This window comes from Apium graveolens, chromosome 2 (assembly GCF_009905375.1).
Source record: "Apium graveolens cultivar Ventura chromosome 2, ASM990537v1, whole genome shotgun sequence".
Classification (NCBI taxonomy): Eukaryota; Viridiplantae; Streptophyta; class Magnoliopsida; order Apiales; family Apiaceae; genus Apium; species Apium graveolens.
In genome coordinates, this window is record NC_133648.1 from 150,316,658 (window position 1) to 150,334,593 (window position 17,936).

Consider the following 17,936-nt stretch of genomic DNA (forward strand, 5'->3'; position numbering starts at 1 on the left):
TTTCTGATTTGTTTTATAAATTGTATTCCAAATCTGTACTGGGTGTTTGGCTCGTGCCATATTCTTTTTCTGACAGGTGTTTAGGGGGATCTGGGATTATGTTATGGAGAGCTACCTCATTTCGTTGATTAGGATTTCTGACTTTATCATTATTGAGATTTAATTAATTAGAGATTCGGCATTTATATATTTGGTTTAGACAGTTTGGAGATTTAATATTATTTTTGAAGATTTTTAGACTATTTAATTATTGTTTAGAAATATATTAGTGCTCTGTTTGCAGGTTTATGGATTGTAAATAATATCTCCTTTTATTGTAAAAAGGGGGTGTTATAGAGATGGTATCACAACTTAGGTTCTTTCTTGTAGAAAACCTAATTAGGTTGACCTGTGAGTTTGGGTAGAGGATAGGATGGGTGTTCCATTTAATTTCATTTCATTATTCTCTTTATTATTTTATTCTGCTTTATCATTTTGAAATTTGTTTATAACTACTTCATCATATTTGTTCTCGTAATCTTCATTTGTTCGCTATCTTATATTGTACATGCCTCCTAGACGTGATCATTTTCACATTGACCCCGCTCAGCTTACTAAGATGATAGGGCAAGCAGTGGCTCGGGTTGTACAACAGGCTTTGGCAAACCAAGGAAATCAGAATGACAAGGGAAATCAGAATGGACAAGGAAATCAGAATGAAGAGGGAGATCAAAATGGACAAGAAAATCAGAATGGCAATGGGAATCAGAATCAGAATGGTCAGGCCATTAGTTGGAGCCGTTTGTATGGTTGGAGAGATTTTTAAAGTAGAAACCAGACTCTTTTAGTTTAGCATCGACTCCTATAGATGCTGAAAATTGGATTGTTCATCTCGAGAAGATTTTTGATGCACTGGGTTGTGATGAGATTCAGAAGGTCAGGTTAGCTGTGTATAAGTTGGAGGGGATGCTCAGAGGTGGTGGAGAGGAGTGAAAGCTACTAGAGAGGAGCGGTATGTAGAGGCTTTGGAATGGCAGGGATTCGAGGAGGTATTCTATGAGCAGTACTTCTCTAATGCTGATAGGGAGGATTATTTGAGGGAGTTTCATTCTATTATGTAGCACGATGATGAGAGCATTACTGATTATATGGAAAGGTTTATAAGATTAGCTGGATTTGTTGGGGCAGTTGCAGGGACTGCTGCACAATAGGCTGATAAATTTAAATGGGCGTTGAAGTCTTATCTGAGGGGTTCCATAATTTCTTTTAAATTTAATAATGTGGAAGAGGTGGCTGATGCAGCAAAGGACGTTGAGAAGAAGCGCATAGATTTCAGGACTTCCAGGTCCAACAGTGGTAGTAAGAGGACTAGGGATGATCAGGGTTTTGCACAGGGTAGACAGTCGTATGGAGGTCACAGTGGTCAGGAGGGACAGTGGCGCGGACAGAATCAGAATAGGGTGGTCAGTCATTCCATGGTTGGAATCAATATATTGGTCAGAATCAAAATCAGCAGTTTCAGCGACAGAAGCAGCCTATGCAGTGGCAGAATCGTCAACAGGGGCAGGGCCGTTACTCAATGTATGGGGGAAACCCCACTATGATTCCAGTGGCTCCTTGTGCTACATGTGGTGGACATCATCCAGGTACAGCTTGTTACAGACAGACGGAGGCTTATTTCTTGTGTGGTAGTATGTCCCATTGGGCAAAAGATTGTACAGTGTCCCGCAACACTGGTGGAGGAGGAGCTGGCGGTGGTAGTGGCAGTGGAAGTGTGCCGCCCTCTAAACCCGGGTTAGAAGTTTGGGGTCCACAACACATACACAATATATGAACCCGTATATGAAATATTATTTGCAATGATCCTGCTTTACATAATCCACGGATCGCAATAGGTTAAAGTATGAAAATAAGCCACAACCTTAACTTTTATTATAACGCACCAAATCCCAACTAATTTAACTTTCAACTGATAATAAAATTATTCTTACAATCTTACTATCTCTCTACCGTATGAAGCTCCTTGCTAGCTCGATCCAACTCAAACTGGAACCTTAGCCGCATTTTTGGATTAACTCGCAAGGGTGAGCTAACTAGCTCAACAAGTCATAATAGTGATAACTGAGGTTAATCAATGTTCAAATGGAATGATTCAGAAGAATCAAGTTTATTGTTAAACAATCGTTAGAATTGGATATTCATTTTAAGTTTTAAAACCAAGGTCAGGCTGCTGATCAGTCATGCACTAACCCCGGGCAAGCACACAACACTGCTCTAATTACTGGATCCAAGGCACACATTGGCCTAACTTGACCATTGACAAGGTCTGACCACGAATCTGGTCCACATATATAAAAACTATCCAATTCTAAAGCAGTTCAATATGATAAACAATATAATTCGATAAAACAAGATCATAATCAATGATGGTTATACACTTGAATAAAAACGTAAGGAAACTCATGGATATCTCAAGGGCATATCAGGGTATGTATAAGAAACGGTTTTCAATCTGTAAAAGGATCAGGTATTAGACAAATAATGATTTTTCAAGGTATAGTTCTTTGATGTTATAAAGAGGGGTTGGAGTATAAAAGTTTCTGTGTTTTCAAACAATTTTGTTCCAGTGTTTGGTGTTTGATAGTTATACATTTGGAAAGTAGTATCATATTTGTGTGATTTGGTGTCTGGTAAATCAACAAGAAATGTTTCACAAAGAATAAGGCTTATGGCTCCAGAACAAGAAAATCAGGGTTCAAGGTTTAATAGTTTAAAGCACTTGCAATATAAAACAAGAGTTATTTTGAATAATAGCGACATGTTATGAAACAGTTCGAAAACATTGGTAATATATCTTGAAGAAAAGTTCAGAAATACTTGCCTTACAGGGCTTTTTAACTATTACTGATCAACTCTGAGCTGACTCTGTCGCTCAAGCTTTAACGTCCAACCACTAGATCCCATTAGATTTGACTTCGATACTCAGGTCTTTCTGTTGAAACTCTACTGAGATCGTCGACTGACCACTAGGTTATCTTTAGTCCATCGTCCACTTTCAGGTTCCCGACTATAACCTACAGGGTCGAAATACCCTACATTAGACGTCTTAGTATGCTTGACATATCCTCGATACTAATTCTTACCCAACGATATTCAAACCCGACTCGAAATTATGAATATTATAATAACACACGCAACAAATAGGGTTCACAATCTCGAAGATCGGTTCGGTGTTCGTTTTCGGAAAAAATATATATATATATATATACTCTTTATTTTACGAAATCAGGGTTATCGATTTGGCAAAATATTTCATTACATCGCACAACCAAGTTTCGTATATAAAACATACACATGTATATATAGTCACTCGACGTCCCGATAATCATTGGATACGTTCCCGTATTTACATAATTCGATTTCCCAGAAATTGGGCAGCGTCTCCTTTGTTTATCGGACTACCCGTCGAAACATCAATCGACGTCAAATCTCAAACACAACAATCGCAACAATTATCCAATTACTGCTTCAAACCAACAATATCTATCAAAATCCACACATTTTCAAATTCCAACTCAATCACAATTATTAATTATTACTCGTATTATATTTTTATTTACTAATTTAGGACTCAGAATATGATCATCACGGTCCACCGTCGACTCACCGAAGCTCATCATCGACGGCGGTAAAATTCGCGGGTATCCGATGAAATTTGGATTCCCAACGTGAATTCCGCCGATTATTGAAATCGTTTTTCCCGCATGAATAATTTATTTCACGAAATCAGTCAACAATATTCCTGCACAATTACAGAAGACCAAATCAATAATCACAACATCGCAAATAACTGCACGGACGGAGGAAATAGGTCGGAAAGTAACCAAACTGGAGCCAAACACAGGGCAACACAACACTGAATCCAACTGTACATGTACATATATACATACAACATACATATATGTATGTATATATACCAAATGAACAAAAACGGAACCAGGCCTGTAAATCGGAAATCACCAGCGACGGTCGGCAAAACCCAGCGGCGGCAATAAGAAACTCCCAACACCGAGGAACCAACACGAGGAGAGAAAGAGAAATACACAGGGAGAGAAAGATAGAGTGAGTGCAGAGAGATTGAGACGAGAGAGACGGTGAGGAACAGGGAGGGGTGGGTTCGTGTTTGTGTTTATGTTTTGTTTTTTTTTGTTTTTTTCTTCACAACCCCTGAACAATTAACACGTGTTACACTCAAGTTATAAGAGTGTGACACGAATCAATTAACCTGATATTATCCCCTGAGTGGCCTGGTTTCGTCCCGCGGTTCACTATTAATCGAACAATTTACGGGTAAATATTAATCAAAAATTACCAAATTATTTTTAAAATTTTATAAATATCCCGAAATTAATAAAATAAAATTTTCATAATTTTTAAAGCACTTTCGAAATGCAACTCGTACCCGTATTTCACAATTAACGAACCGAGCCGCATTTAAAACAAATCTAGAAAATCATGAAAATAATCTTAAAATGTTAGAAATATCCCGAAATAAATAAGAACATAAATTTCGTAATTTTAAAATAATTTCTAAAACGCACTTTATACCCGCTTTTAACAAATAAACGAAACAACGCGCAGGTGAAATTAATCCCGAAAATTCCCAAAATAATTTTAAAATTCTCAGAATATTATAAACTTAGAAAAATATGAATTTTGTGATTTTTGAGAAACTCTAGAATTAAGTACGGATTTTACGAGTAAAAGAAATCAGGAAATCATTTAAAGATAAATAATCAATAAAATATTGACTTCTCAATTTTATAAAATCCTAAAAATAATTATTGTAATTATAAAATCATAAAAACAATTTTAGAGACAATTCAAATATTTATACAAACAAATTTGCGTTAAATCCACTTTTAAAAGTGAAACAATTCAATACAATTCCTTAATTAATCACGCGAACAACCCGGTACATCATAAATCATACCTAGATAATAATCAAACAACACATAGTGGTCAAAACCAATACACATATTTTATTTAATAATTTCTATAATAATCACATATTTAAATAATTCAAAAATACACGGATCGTTATAGGAAGTCAGCAGAATCCTACAGCCAGAGTGTTTACATTGACTACAAATCAGGTAGCATCTAATTCAGGTACCGTTTCGGGAACACTTCTTGTTGGTAAACGTGATACTTATGTGTTATTTGATACTGGTTCGACCCATTCTGTTGTATCTTATTCGTTTGTTCGTCATCGTGGCTCTGCACCTTCATTATTATATCCTCATATGTCTATTGCTACCTCGATGGGTAATTCTGTTATTATATTTGATATATATCCAGAGTGTCCGATAGTTGTTGGAGATAGAAATTGTAAGGTTAACTTGCTTCCGATGGAGATGCATGACTTTGACATTATCTTGGGCATGGATTGGTTGAGTGAAATCGTGCCATAGTTGATTGTCAAGGAAAAAGGGTGATCTTTGGGGATGTTGATAAAGCAGAATTTGTATACCAAGGGTCTCAACCGAAGAAGGAGGTTAAGTTAATTTATGCTCTAAAGGAGAGCAAACTTTTATCTAAGGGTTGTGATGGCTACCTTGCTTTTGTGAAGGATATATCGAAGGATGAACCTCGCATTGAGGATTATCCAATTGTGAAAGAGTATGAAGATGTGTTCCCCGATGAGCTACCAGGTTTGCCACCACATAGAGAGGTGGAGTTTACTATTGAACTTGTTCCAGGTGCCGAGCCTATTTCTAAGGCACCTTATCGAATGACACCACTTGAGTTGTAAGAATTGAAAGAGCAGTTGCAAGAGTTGTTGGATAGAGGATTTATCAGGCCAAGTGTGTCTTCGTGGGGTGCTCATGTGTTGTTTGTAAAGAAGAAGAATGGTTTCATGAGATTGTGCATTGACTATAGGAAGTTGAATAGAGTGACTATCAGAAACATGTATCCTTTGCCATGCATTGATGACTTGTTTAATCAGTTACAAGGGGATAAGAACTTTTCGAAGATCGATTTGAGATCTGGTTACCATCGTTACGAGTAAGAGAAGAGGATATTCTGAAGACTGCATTTCACACTCGTTATGGTCATTATGAGTTTCTCGTAATGTCCTTTGGGTTGACGAATGCACCAACGGTATTTATGGATTTGATGAATCGGGTCTTTCATAATTATCTGGGTAAATTTGTGGTGGTCTTTATTAATGATATCTTGATATACTCTAGGAGCAGAGAGGAGCATGAAGAACATTTGCATACTGTACTTGAAATTTTGAGGGATAAGAAGTTGTTTGTGAAATTTTCAAAGTGTGAATTCTGGTTGGAGGAAATGGCATTCTTAGGGCATGTTGTGTCTGGTAGGGGCATTAAATTAGATCCTGCGAAAGTCGAGGCTAACTAATTGGCCCAGACCTAGCAATGTGACGGAGGTGAGGAGTTTCTTGGGTTTGGCATGTTATTATAGGCGCTTTGTGGAAGGTTTCTCTTCCATAACTTTGCCATTGACTCAACTAATGAGGAAGGGAATTAAATTCGAGTAGAATGATGATTTCGAGTAGAATGATGATTGCGAGTAGAGCTTTCAAGAGTTGAAGAAGAGGTTGGTGTTTGCTCTAATACTTGTGTTACCATCAGGAAGTGGAGGTTTTCAGGTTTATAGTGATACTTCTAAGAGAGGATTGGGGTGTGTTCTTATGCAACATGGGAAGGTGATTTCTTATGCCTCGTGGAAGCTTAAACCCTATGAGGTGAATTATCATACCCATGACTTAGAGTTAGCGGCATTGGTCTTTGCTTTGAAGATTTGGAGGCATTATCTGTATGGTGAGACTTGTGATATCTTCACTGATCACAAGAGTCTTAAATACATCTTTACCCAAAATGAGCTTTACATGAGGCAGCGGAGGTGGCTCGAACTTCTTAAGAATTATGATGCAAATATTCAGGTACCATCCAGGGAAGATGAATGTAGTGGCGGACGCTCTTAATAAGAAGAACTTGGGGAGTGTTGCATCTCTCATTACTCAGCCGCACCTTATTTCAGATTCGGAGCGATTGGGTGTTGGATCGTATGTTAGAGGGTCAGGAGGTAGCATTGCAAGTTTGAAAGTGGAATCAAATCTTATTTCAAGGGTTAAGGAAGCTCAGAAGAATGATAAAGGTTTGAAAGCTATTAGATCTGAGGTGGTAGGTGGCAAGCAAAAACACTTTCGTGTTGATGATGAGGGCGTGATATGGTTGGGTAGTAAATTGTGTGTTCCTGCAAACCTGACGATTCGTGAGGAAATTTTGAAGGAGGCTCATAGTTCTTCATTTTCTATTCATCCTAGTTTCACTAAGATGTATGGAGATTTAAAGAAGCACTTTTGGTGGAGTGGAATGAAGGGAGAAATAGCAGAATTTGTGGGAAAATATCTTACATGTCAACAAGTGAAGATAGATCATCAGAGGCCTAGTGGATTGTTGCAACAGCTAGATATTCCAGTTTTTGAAGTGGGAAAATATTACTATGGATTTTATAACTCATTTGCCGAGGACTTTCATTATGAATGATGTCATATGGGTCGTGGTTGATAGAATTACTAAGTCCACTCACTTCTTACCTATTAGGGAGACTACTCTTGTTCATGAGTTGGCATAGATTTCAGCAAGATATTGTTAGACTTTATGGTGTTCCCGTGTCGATAGTTTTTGACAGGGATACGAGGTTTACATCGCGTTTTAGGAAGGAGTTCCAGCAAGCTTGGGGTACGAGGCTTAATTTTAGTACATCTTATCATCCGCAGACCGATGGACAGTCAGAGCAGACGATCCAGTAATTTGAAGATATGCTAAGGGCATGTGCTTTGGAGTGGACAGGTGATTGGGATAAATATTTGTATCTGGTGTTTGCGTATAATAATAGTTGGCACGCGAGTATTGGTATGCCACCATTTGAAGATTTATATGGTAGGAGGTATAGAGCACCATCTTATTGGGATGAGGTTAGAGAGAGTCATTGAAGGACCAAAGCTGGTTAGCATCACAAATGAAAAGGTGGAGAAAGTTAAAGATAGTTTGAAGGAAGCGCGATCTCGTCAAAAGAGTTATGGGGATCAACATCGGAAGTTTGGTGGATTTGAGCCAGGTGATCATGTGTTCTTGAAGGTGTCACCTTGTAAGGGTGTGAAGCATTTTGGTATGAAGGGGAAACTTAGTCCGAGGTATGTTGGACCTTTTACTATTATAGAGAAAGTGGGGGAAGTGTCTTATAGAGTTGCGTTGCCGCCACAACTATCTCACGTGCATAATATGTTTCATGTTTCTATTTTGTGGGGCTATAAATATCATCTATTACACGTAGTTCAGTATCCATTGCATAAGATTAGAGAGGATCTTTCTTGTGAGGAAGAAGTTGAGGCTATCTTAGCTCGAGAGGAGCGAGTTTTAAGGAAGAATACCATTCCGTTTGTGAAAGTTTTGTGGAAAAATCATTCAAAAAAAGAGAGGCTACTTGGGAATTAGAAGAATCTATTCGTGAGAAATATCCATATTTGTTCGATTCAGGTACAAATATTTAGTTTTGTTAGATTCCGGGGATGAAATCCTTTTTAAGAAGGTATATATGTAATATTTTGATGATTATTTTTGTAATAATAATAATAATAATAATAATATAATAAAATAAGCATTAGAATTTTACGTGCATTAGTAGTCCTACTCCTATTAGATCTTAGTAGTCCTACTCCTATAATATTGATAATTTTAAGATAATATATAAACAACTTTTACGTGTTGATTCTCAATGATCAGATGAAGCTCAGGATCTGACTGTGTTTTGATGTCATCAGTATTTGATGTTTCGTCAGGATTTGATGCATCATCAGTATTTGCATATCATCAGCATCTAAAGGCAATCTGTTATGAAGATTGATTCTATTCCTTATTGTAACGCCCTCCAGACCCGGGGTATAAGTCTGGGGGTTACTAGCTAACTCCAAACATGTACAACCTGGATAACAATAATAATGAAATATATCTAAACCCCTTTTAACACTAACCAGGATCATTTAGGTTGAAGTATAAAAACAAGAACCCCTAACTACTTTATTATAAACCAAATTTAAAATCTTACAAACTCTCTTTATTACAAACCATTGTCTAACCAGTTTTAAACTAAGTTCATCTTTATTCAAACACACACACTAATCATCTACACTCCACCTGTTCGGGCAACTCAAAGCTTTCGTCCTGAATTAGGATCAACACCTTGGGTATGAGAGGGTCTTGCGGCTTGACCCGCTTCTTTACCACTCGAGTCCTGATGGGTTTCATATTCCTTCTTAACTGAAAACAATAAGGTGAATAACAACAAAAAGGGGTGAGCCAAAACTTGCTCAACAAGTCCGCAAAATATAAACAGTGTTAAAGCAGTTTAAATGAATCGGTAATCTGGGTATATCTGCAAAGATATAACCCCGTAAGAATAGAAAAAAGGCCATTACTGGCAAGTACAAATGAACTAAAATGGACACAAGTTCGCATATATACCCTGATGATCAGCCAGGATACAGTGCAGATCTATATCGCACTATATAGATCTAGTCGTGCACCCAGGCTCTACGGCCTATCTCAAGGATCCGATTATGTCCCGGTCCTTAGGATCAAGTAAAACTTAATCCCAACATCACTATCAAGTCCATGGAGTAACAACCGGAACAATCGGTATGCTTTGATATATTCCAATCACCGGAATATACCTATGTGTATGTGTAACAATTGGAATATGAATAAGAGATTCAAAAGAAAAGGAGAAATCAGGAATCGAAATGAAATATGAACAAGAGAATAGCAATTGTGTATTAGTGTTTGTGAATAAGAATCAACGAGTGCAAGTGTGATAAGAATCGGAAGAAATGTCACTATTCTAAAATTACAATAGGGGAAAAACTTGCCTTCCACGCGATTTACTCCAAATATTTCACCTTCGTCTATCATCGGCTCAATTCGCCTTGCTGGCTTGGCTTTTATCAAAGAAATAGACTGATTTAGTCATTTCGTACTTCAATTGCATCTCAAACCGACTTCACGTCGTTCCTTTTGTCTACCCATGCACATATTATTGACTCATATATTATTTATTAACAAGCAATACTCGATTATTCACATAATACACATAAGCACATAAGCCACATAATCATTTTATGTTTAAAATAATTTTTAGAACCAAAATCGACTCGCTGTTTGCTTAACTGATCATTATCTGACTCGTTTCCTATTTTTCGGGATTTATCAGACTCGTCTCTGCACGCGATTCGACTTATAATCAAATAAATATCAAGGGTCAACTAATTTCTAGAAGGAATTAGGTTTTAATATTATTTTTAATGAAAATAATTAAACACAGATAAATTAATTTATTATTCAATATAAATAATTATTACTAATTCTTAATCCCTAAAATAATTTTTAAATGATTATTTAGGAAAATCATAATTAAAAATGATTTTTCTATAATTTTCTGAATTAAAATAAATTTATTATGATTTATTGAAAATTATTTGATAAATTATCAAAATAATTAATTATTTTTAAATAATTAATAAATAATTAAGAAAATAATTAAATCTGATTTTTAGAAAATATTTCAGAATTATTTATAATATAAATTAATTAAATAATTAATTAATCAATTTATAAAATACATAAAACTGATTTTATAATTAAAATAAAATAAAAATAAAAATAATGTTCAAAAACATTTGTCAGAAAATCATTTCTGACAAAAACAGATCAAACCCGGGTTGCAAACCGAGTTGCAATCGGGTCACAAAGAACATCCCGGGTTGGGGATGAACTGGCCGGAACTTGCCCAGAATCTAGCGACCGGCTAGGATTCCGGCAAGTCCAATTCGTGCCCAAAATAACATCGTTTGGTATGGTTTTTATGTCCAAATCATTCCAAATTACTTCACCCTTCTGATTCAGGCCAAAACCAACCGGAACAACCCCTACACCATCTTCTCCGATCACAACTGACATCAACTCTGGCCAAATATTGAAATCACGCATCTGAACATAAAACTCTACGTTCTATAGTGAAAATTAAAGCTAAGAACATGTATAATCAAAGCCCTAACATTTCAAGAACCAAATATTCACAGAAATCACGAAGTTATGATTTGAAAATTAAGCATAACCCTAATAATCGAAAATTACTATCCAGGAACCGTTTGTACAACTAAACACCATGAATCAATTGTAAATCATATCATGAAGCTATATCAATCATCATAATAACCCTAGAATCAAAAAGCCCTAATTCGAACATAAACCCTAGAAATCGAAAATCAAAAACGATGCATTAAAACGTGAAATTGATGATAGAAACAGAAAGAACAGATGAAAACCTTCGATTTGGATACTTGAATTACTTGATTTGATGCAGTAATCAGTTAGAAATCACGGCTTGAATTCTTGACCCGAATTGGTTCTTCTCGACCCGATTGCAGAGAATTTTGTGATTTTTCTGAATTTTAATTAATTAATTAATTAATAATAATTAGGCTATTTATAGTAGTAAAATTAATACTCCTAATTAAAATTAAGGCCCTAATTCTACATCTTTTAAAATTAATTGGCCACTAAATTTATAATTTTTGAATATTAAAATTTAATTTATAAATATTTTATATATACAATATATATGCCAAAATTTCCCAAAAATTGTGAATAATGCAAAAATACAAAGAAATGATATAAATGAAAGTCCTAAAATTTTTATAAAAATAAAAATTTGATTTTTGTGGGGTTTTTAACACCCAGTGAGGCCCGGAAAAGTCATTTTTCGTGAAACGAGAAAATTTGTAAAATACCTAGATGTTGAGAATAATGCGATGGTACAAGTCGTCTGATGAAAAATAAGGCCCATTATTTTATTTGAAATATCAGCTATAAAATCATGATTCGGGTCGTATAACTTTTGATATGAAAGCTATAAATACAGAATAAAATATCTGAAAAATACCCTGAAAATACCGGACGATACAGAATGCACGTAACACATAACAATTAGGGTTTTACACTAATTACACATAAATGACACACTAACATACATAATTTATTATAAATATAATATAATACAAGCGTGATTTTCCCAGACGTTACATCCTTCCCCCGTTAATAGGATTCTGTCCCCAGAATCTTGCTAGGAAAACAAATGGAGATACTTTTCTAACATCTCACTCTCAAGTTCCCAGGTTGATTCTTCAACCATAGGATTTCTCCATAAAACTCGCACTAAAGATACAGACTTATTTCTCAACACTTTCTCTTGCCGATCTAGAATTCTTACTGTTAGGTCACACAACACTATAGAAGAGGGGTTGAAATAGTGTTTATACAATCAAATCGATTTTGAACACAAGTATATAACAGTAATCAAGTTTATTCAATATAATAAGCTCTGTTACAATTTAGGTTAAACTACTCTCTCAGTGATGAACAATATCACTAAGAGATGCTAGGTTACAATGAATAATATTCTCGTGGATGATAATACTTATAGTGTAAACCCTAAGCTGTGTTTATATAGTACACGGTTACAAGATATCTTCTAATTGATATAGAATATGATTCTGTCTCCTAAAATATATCAATCAGATATTATCTTCTGTAGTCCTATAGCCGTCCAACTCTCCATGCATATCTTCCTTTGTTTTAGTCCGGATCCTCTCCTGTAAATCAGTCGCATTCCTTATCTGAAGTACCCGCACTTAAGTCCTGATATAAATCCCAACGGCCTTAAGTTCTGATATAAGTTCTGACTTTAGTAAGTTCTGATTTCCAGTAAGTCATGATAATAAGTTCTGAAACTAAACACAACAGATTAGACATGACATCTCAAATATATCTAATAATCTCCCATAACTTGTAAATTATGAAAAATATACAAGTCAATAGATTTGATGATGTCAAAAACATTGAAGTACAAATGCAATGAGAGTTTATTTAGAAAACTAACTACAGCTTACAGTCCTTGCAGCTTTTACCAATCTTACTGAATCAATCTGAATCCAAAATGATTCCTGATAAAGCTTGATATCAGCTTCTCTTCTGCATTTCTCAGGACTTGAGCTAATGTAGCCTTGACTTGCTTCATTTCTTCATCTTGACTTCCAATCTGGTAGATTGCAGTCCTAAGTGTTGAGATGTGATTTATTTCCAATCCATCATCAAGTCTGATTACCCTTGGATGAGATGAGTCTTCATTATAGCACAGACATTTCTCTTTCAAAATAACTTCAAGTTTAGCAGAATTCTTCTTCATTGGAATTTCACTTCCATCATCTTCAATTATCTTTGGAATAAATTCTGCAACCCTTGATTCAGAGATTCTGGCTTTATCCCTTATGGTCTTCATGATGAAATTTGATTATCTTCTGGTAATCTCAGACTTTATCTCCAAAAGATAATTAAATAATTGAAGTTCTTTCAGGGATTTGTTCAGCACATCTGATTCTGACATTTTGTATGTTCTTCCATCTTCAAGAAATAGAATCATCTTTTATTTGACATTACTCTTATCATGAACATCCAGTACCACTTGAACATATATAACCTTGTCAAGGTGTTTCCGTGTAACTTCCTCAAGAGGTTTGTCAGTTTATAAGAATGGATCTCTGGTAATTACTTCAGCTCCTATTTTGATATTAACTTCTTCAGAACCTAATCCAGCTCTGTTTATTACTTCTCTAGCTTTCAATCCAACAGTCATGAAATCAGATAGCAGTTGAATTTTCTTAGGATCTGATGGATTAACATTTTTCCATAGAAGTTTCCTCTTATCAGTAACTGTCATCTTGTTCAAATCAACTTCAGCTCTGTCAGAGGTTGATGTCTTGATGACTTGTTCAGGATTTGCATATTCTTCTGTAGCTTCACTCTGAACAACTTGAGCTATGTCTGAGGTTTTCTTAGATTCTTCTGATATCTTTCTTCTTTTTAGAGTTTCAACAGTCTCATCTTCTGCAGTTGTATCATCATAAACTTGAACCATTTTGCACGCAGGTTTCATCAGGATTTGAGTAATCTTTACCTCCTGTTTCTTTGTTGGTTCATCAATCTTTCCTTTCCCTTTTCCCTTGGGATCAATTTCAACTTGTGATCTTGTCTTGGGCTTTGAAGCCTCAGAAGTTGACCTTTCCTTGATCACAATGCCTTTTTCCTTAGGCCTAGGAGGTTTCTTTGTATTAGAAGCTTTAGACTTAGGATTTGTCTTCTCAGCTGCAAATCTAGCTTCTTCCTCCTTTAGAGTCTCTAAATCCATTCCAGGATTATCCTTGAGAAACAATCTTCTAGCAATTTCTTCATCAACTGTTTGAATCTTGGGATCTTTATAGTAGACAGTAGTCTCCCTTCCCTTAAGCTTCAGAGTTTGTAAAAACTTCTGAGAGTATTGACTTCCAGACTGAATCAGAATATCAGGCTTTGTCATCATAATTTGATCATCAGAACTTGCTTTCAGAACTTGAGCATTCACAGCTTCAGAACTTGTATTCTTCTGTGTAGAAGATTTGCTAGAATCAGAAATTAGTTTCTGTGAAGGAACTTTGCTGCTTTGCCCTTGATCTTGACCTTTGCCCTTGCTAGGGTTTCCCTGGTCATCTCCTTTATCATCCTTCTTCTTCAGTACTTGAATAGTTGAGCATTTGGACTTAACTACCTTCTCCCTCTTTTTGACATCATCTTATAGGAGTAGATAGAGAAGAAGTTCCACTGAAACTGGATTTCAGATTATTGAATTTGTTGAGCAGGTTGATTTTGCAAGACCTCATCCAGTTGGGCCTGCTGCTTTTCTTGAACTTTTTCAATAGCTTCCACTTTCTCATGAATTGGTCTGATAAACCTATTCTTGTCTAGCTTGAGCATCAGGTCCAGCTTATCAGCATTTTCCTGAAGTTTATCAACCTTGGCATGAGTAATGGAGTGTTGACCTTGAAGACTTTTAGTACTGAAAGCTGTGACTTTAAGTTGAGCTTTGAAGTTAGAATTTGTCAACAACTCATCAGCTTTTGCAATATGACCTGACATAACTTTAGAGCTGGGAATGAAGTTAAATTCATTCCACTTCTGGTCCATTCAACTCCTCTGTGAGTTTCTTCCCATGGAACATGAGCATCTTCTTCAACAAACTTTTTAAGCAGTGCCTCCTTTCCAATAATTGGAGCATTTACTGGAGCACTGTCTCCAAAACTTGAGAGAATCTCATCATCTTCTGAAAGTACTAAAATGTGTGTCACTGAAGGTGATTCTGGTACAACTTCATCTGTTTCCACATCCAGAATTGGTGTGGTAGGAACTTCAGTATTTAGTGAAGAAACAAGTGGAGTTGTCTCCTTTGCTGGTGCTTCCAGATACAAGACAGTTGGAATGTTCATCATGTGAATATCAATTTCATGACTTAATCCTGAATCTTCAACTGTAATAGTGTCTTTGATTGGAGAGACAGGAGGTGTGATCACTGTATCTTGAACAGTATCTTCAGCTTGAGGTGGAGGTGGCAAAGCTTCAATCACTATTGGTTCTGATGAGATCAAAGATTCCTGATCCCCTTCCTCAGCTTCTTCATATTGAGCTTGTGTAATTTTCACACCTGCTCTCTTCTTCTTTGATGTTTTGAATGATGGAGGAGTTGCATGAGCAGCATCAGAACTTGAAGTTCTTTTCCTTTTTAAAATTCTAGAATCCTCAGCTTTAGTCTATTTCTGAGAGTTACCTCTTTCTGAAAAATTTCCTTTTCAGCTTCTATTGTCACATATTCTGATGCAGGAACCTGGACCTGTTAATCTTCATCTGATTCATCTCTAAGAATCATCCTTTTTCTCCTTGGTGGAGATTTAGGAACATATTTGGTTCTTTTGGTTGTGGGCTTAGAGGATGTGTTAAATTTAATAACTAGCACCTTTTGAGAAGTACCAGAGGTTTTGGATTTGGTAGTAGGTGCTGATGGTTATGGTTGAGAAGATTGTGATAGTTGGAAATAGGTTCTGATGGTAGGCTGTGGTTGAGAGTTGGAAGGTTGTGTTGGTGAAGGTTGAGAGGGTACAACTTCAGGAAATTTGGGTGTGTATTTGTTGGGGTCAGAGTGTACTAAGAACTGTTTTGCAGATTCAGGAATTTGAATGGGTCTTCGTAAGGTTTTCTTATTATCAGTAGATAACAAGTCTGTGAAAGCCCTTTTAGCAAATTTAAAAGGTTGAATTGACTCACTAAAGTTTTGGGGCTTATCAGAACAACAAAAACTGTAAATGAGTTGACAAAATCTAGCAAAATAAACAGTATTTGGGTCCTCCTGCATCCTATCCCCAATAAAACCCAAAATAGCAGTAGCATAATCAAAGTGAGTTTGATTTAGAAGTGCATACCCTATTTGCTGACTCATAATTAGAATGGCATCAAAATTCACTACATGAAAAGCTAGAATAGACATCACACTTTTTATATCAGTTACAAAAAAACCGATGTAAAAACAATTTTTGACATCAGTTGCTCTCAAACCGATGTGAAACAACATTATTCACATCAGTTTCATGGCCGACCGTTGTATATAACTGCTTTTTAAAAAATTAAAAAAATACGAAACAAATTGTTTGTTCCCCCTTTACAACTAAAAAACACGGGGGAAATTTTTACTTAAACAAAATTCATTTCCCCCCTTCTCTCTCACTGCTCTCCCTCCCCGACCTCTCTCTCTCGGTACACTCTCCCTCCCCGACTTCTCTCTCTCTCTCTCTCTCTCTCTCTCTCTCTCTCTCTCTTTTTCTCCACCTCCATCTCCGTCTCTCACCTCTCAACTATCACTCTCCCCTCTCTTTCACCTTTACCCGTTACAAGCCCTAAAACAAAGTTAAACCCTCTAATTACAGATCGAGCAAGAAGGTTGACATGCAGCCCCGAGAAGTGTTCATAAAACCCGAATCAAGCAAGTTTTACACAAATAGAGCTCTGTTTCACCGAAATCGAACCCTAATTTGTAAGTGTATTTTCAATTAAATTTGATTTTTTGGGACTTTTGATTGGTGTATGTGTGTCTTATAGTTAGATTATTACTGAATTTATGTATCTTTGTGAATTGATGTGTATACATTGTTTTTACTTGTGTGAAATGGGGCTTTGTTGATATATTTGTGCTAATGTTATTTAAAATGATTGTAATCCTCTTTCTTTTTTGATTGTATGTTTTAAAATGTGTATGTATTTTAGTAATCCTCTTTCTGTTTTGATTGTCTGTTTGTGCTGATATGGGGCTTTACAATTTTTTTATTTATATAAACTGTTTATCATAATTTGTTAGATGGGTAACCATGATAATTTAATGACTGCCATTATCCGAATAAAATTATGCGTAGTTATTATATACTCAAGAAAATGATTAGGTGTTAGTAAATTATTAATTTTTATTTAATATTTAAAATTATGATCAGGTAGGTTATATGGATAAGTCATGGATATCTGCAGATAGGGATTCATTAGACTATGAAATTGGGGTTGAAAAGTTTTTTATATTTGCTGAAGAAAACTGTAAGGATCCTAAGATGATACCCTGTCCATGTGCACGTTGCTGCAATTTTAAGAAATTCTCGGTAAAAATCATTTGGGGGCATCTATATGAAAAGGGTTTTAGTTTAGGGTACATCGATTGGATTTGGCATGGAGCTAAAGCTAGCTATAGGTCATCGGCTGGTAGCACAATGCCACCTCCATGTTCGGAAAATATTTAACAGAAGGTTGAAGAAAATTTTGCTGCATCACAGGTAGGTGATATCTGTGAAGCAACATATAATAACCGGGGTAATTTGGGTGATGATTGTGATAAGGATTTAGAGGAGTTTAAGAGGTTTTTGGCCGATGCCGAGCAACCTTTGTTTGAAGGCAGCGATTCTAGTAAAT

The 17,936-nt window shown here is 35.9% G+C and overlaps 1 protein-coding gene across 1 annotated transcript; it reads left to right on the forward strand.

The window, feature by feature from the left end:
* Window positions 1-1,558: 1,558 nt before the first annotated feature.
* LOC141694503 (uncharacterized) lies at window positions 1,559-7,825 on the forward strand. Its single transcript, XM_074499222.1, has 7 exons — window positions 1,559-1,751; window positions 5,152-5,370; window positions 5,454-5,790; window positions 6,234-6,364; window positions 6,642-6,825; window positions 6,953-7,348; window positions 7,648-7,825. The coding sequence occupies exons 1-7, from the start codon at window positions 1,559-1,561 to the stop codon at window positions 7,823-7,825; spliced, it is 1,638 nt and encodes a 545-aa protein (XP_074355323.1).
* The last annotated feature ends 10,111 nt before the right edge of the window (window positions 7,826-17,936 follow it).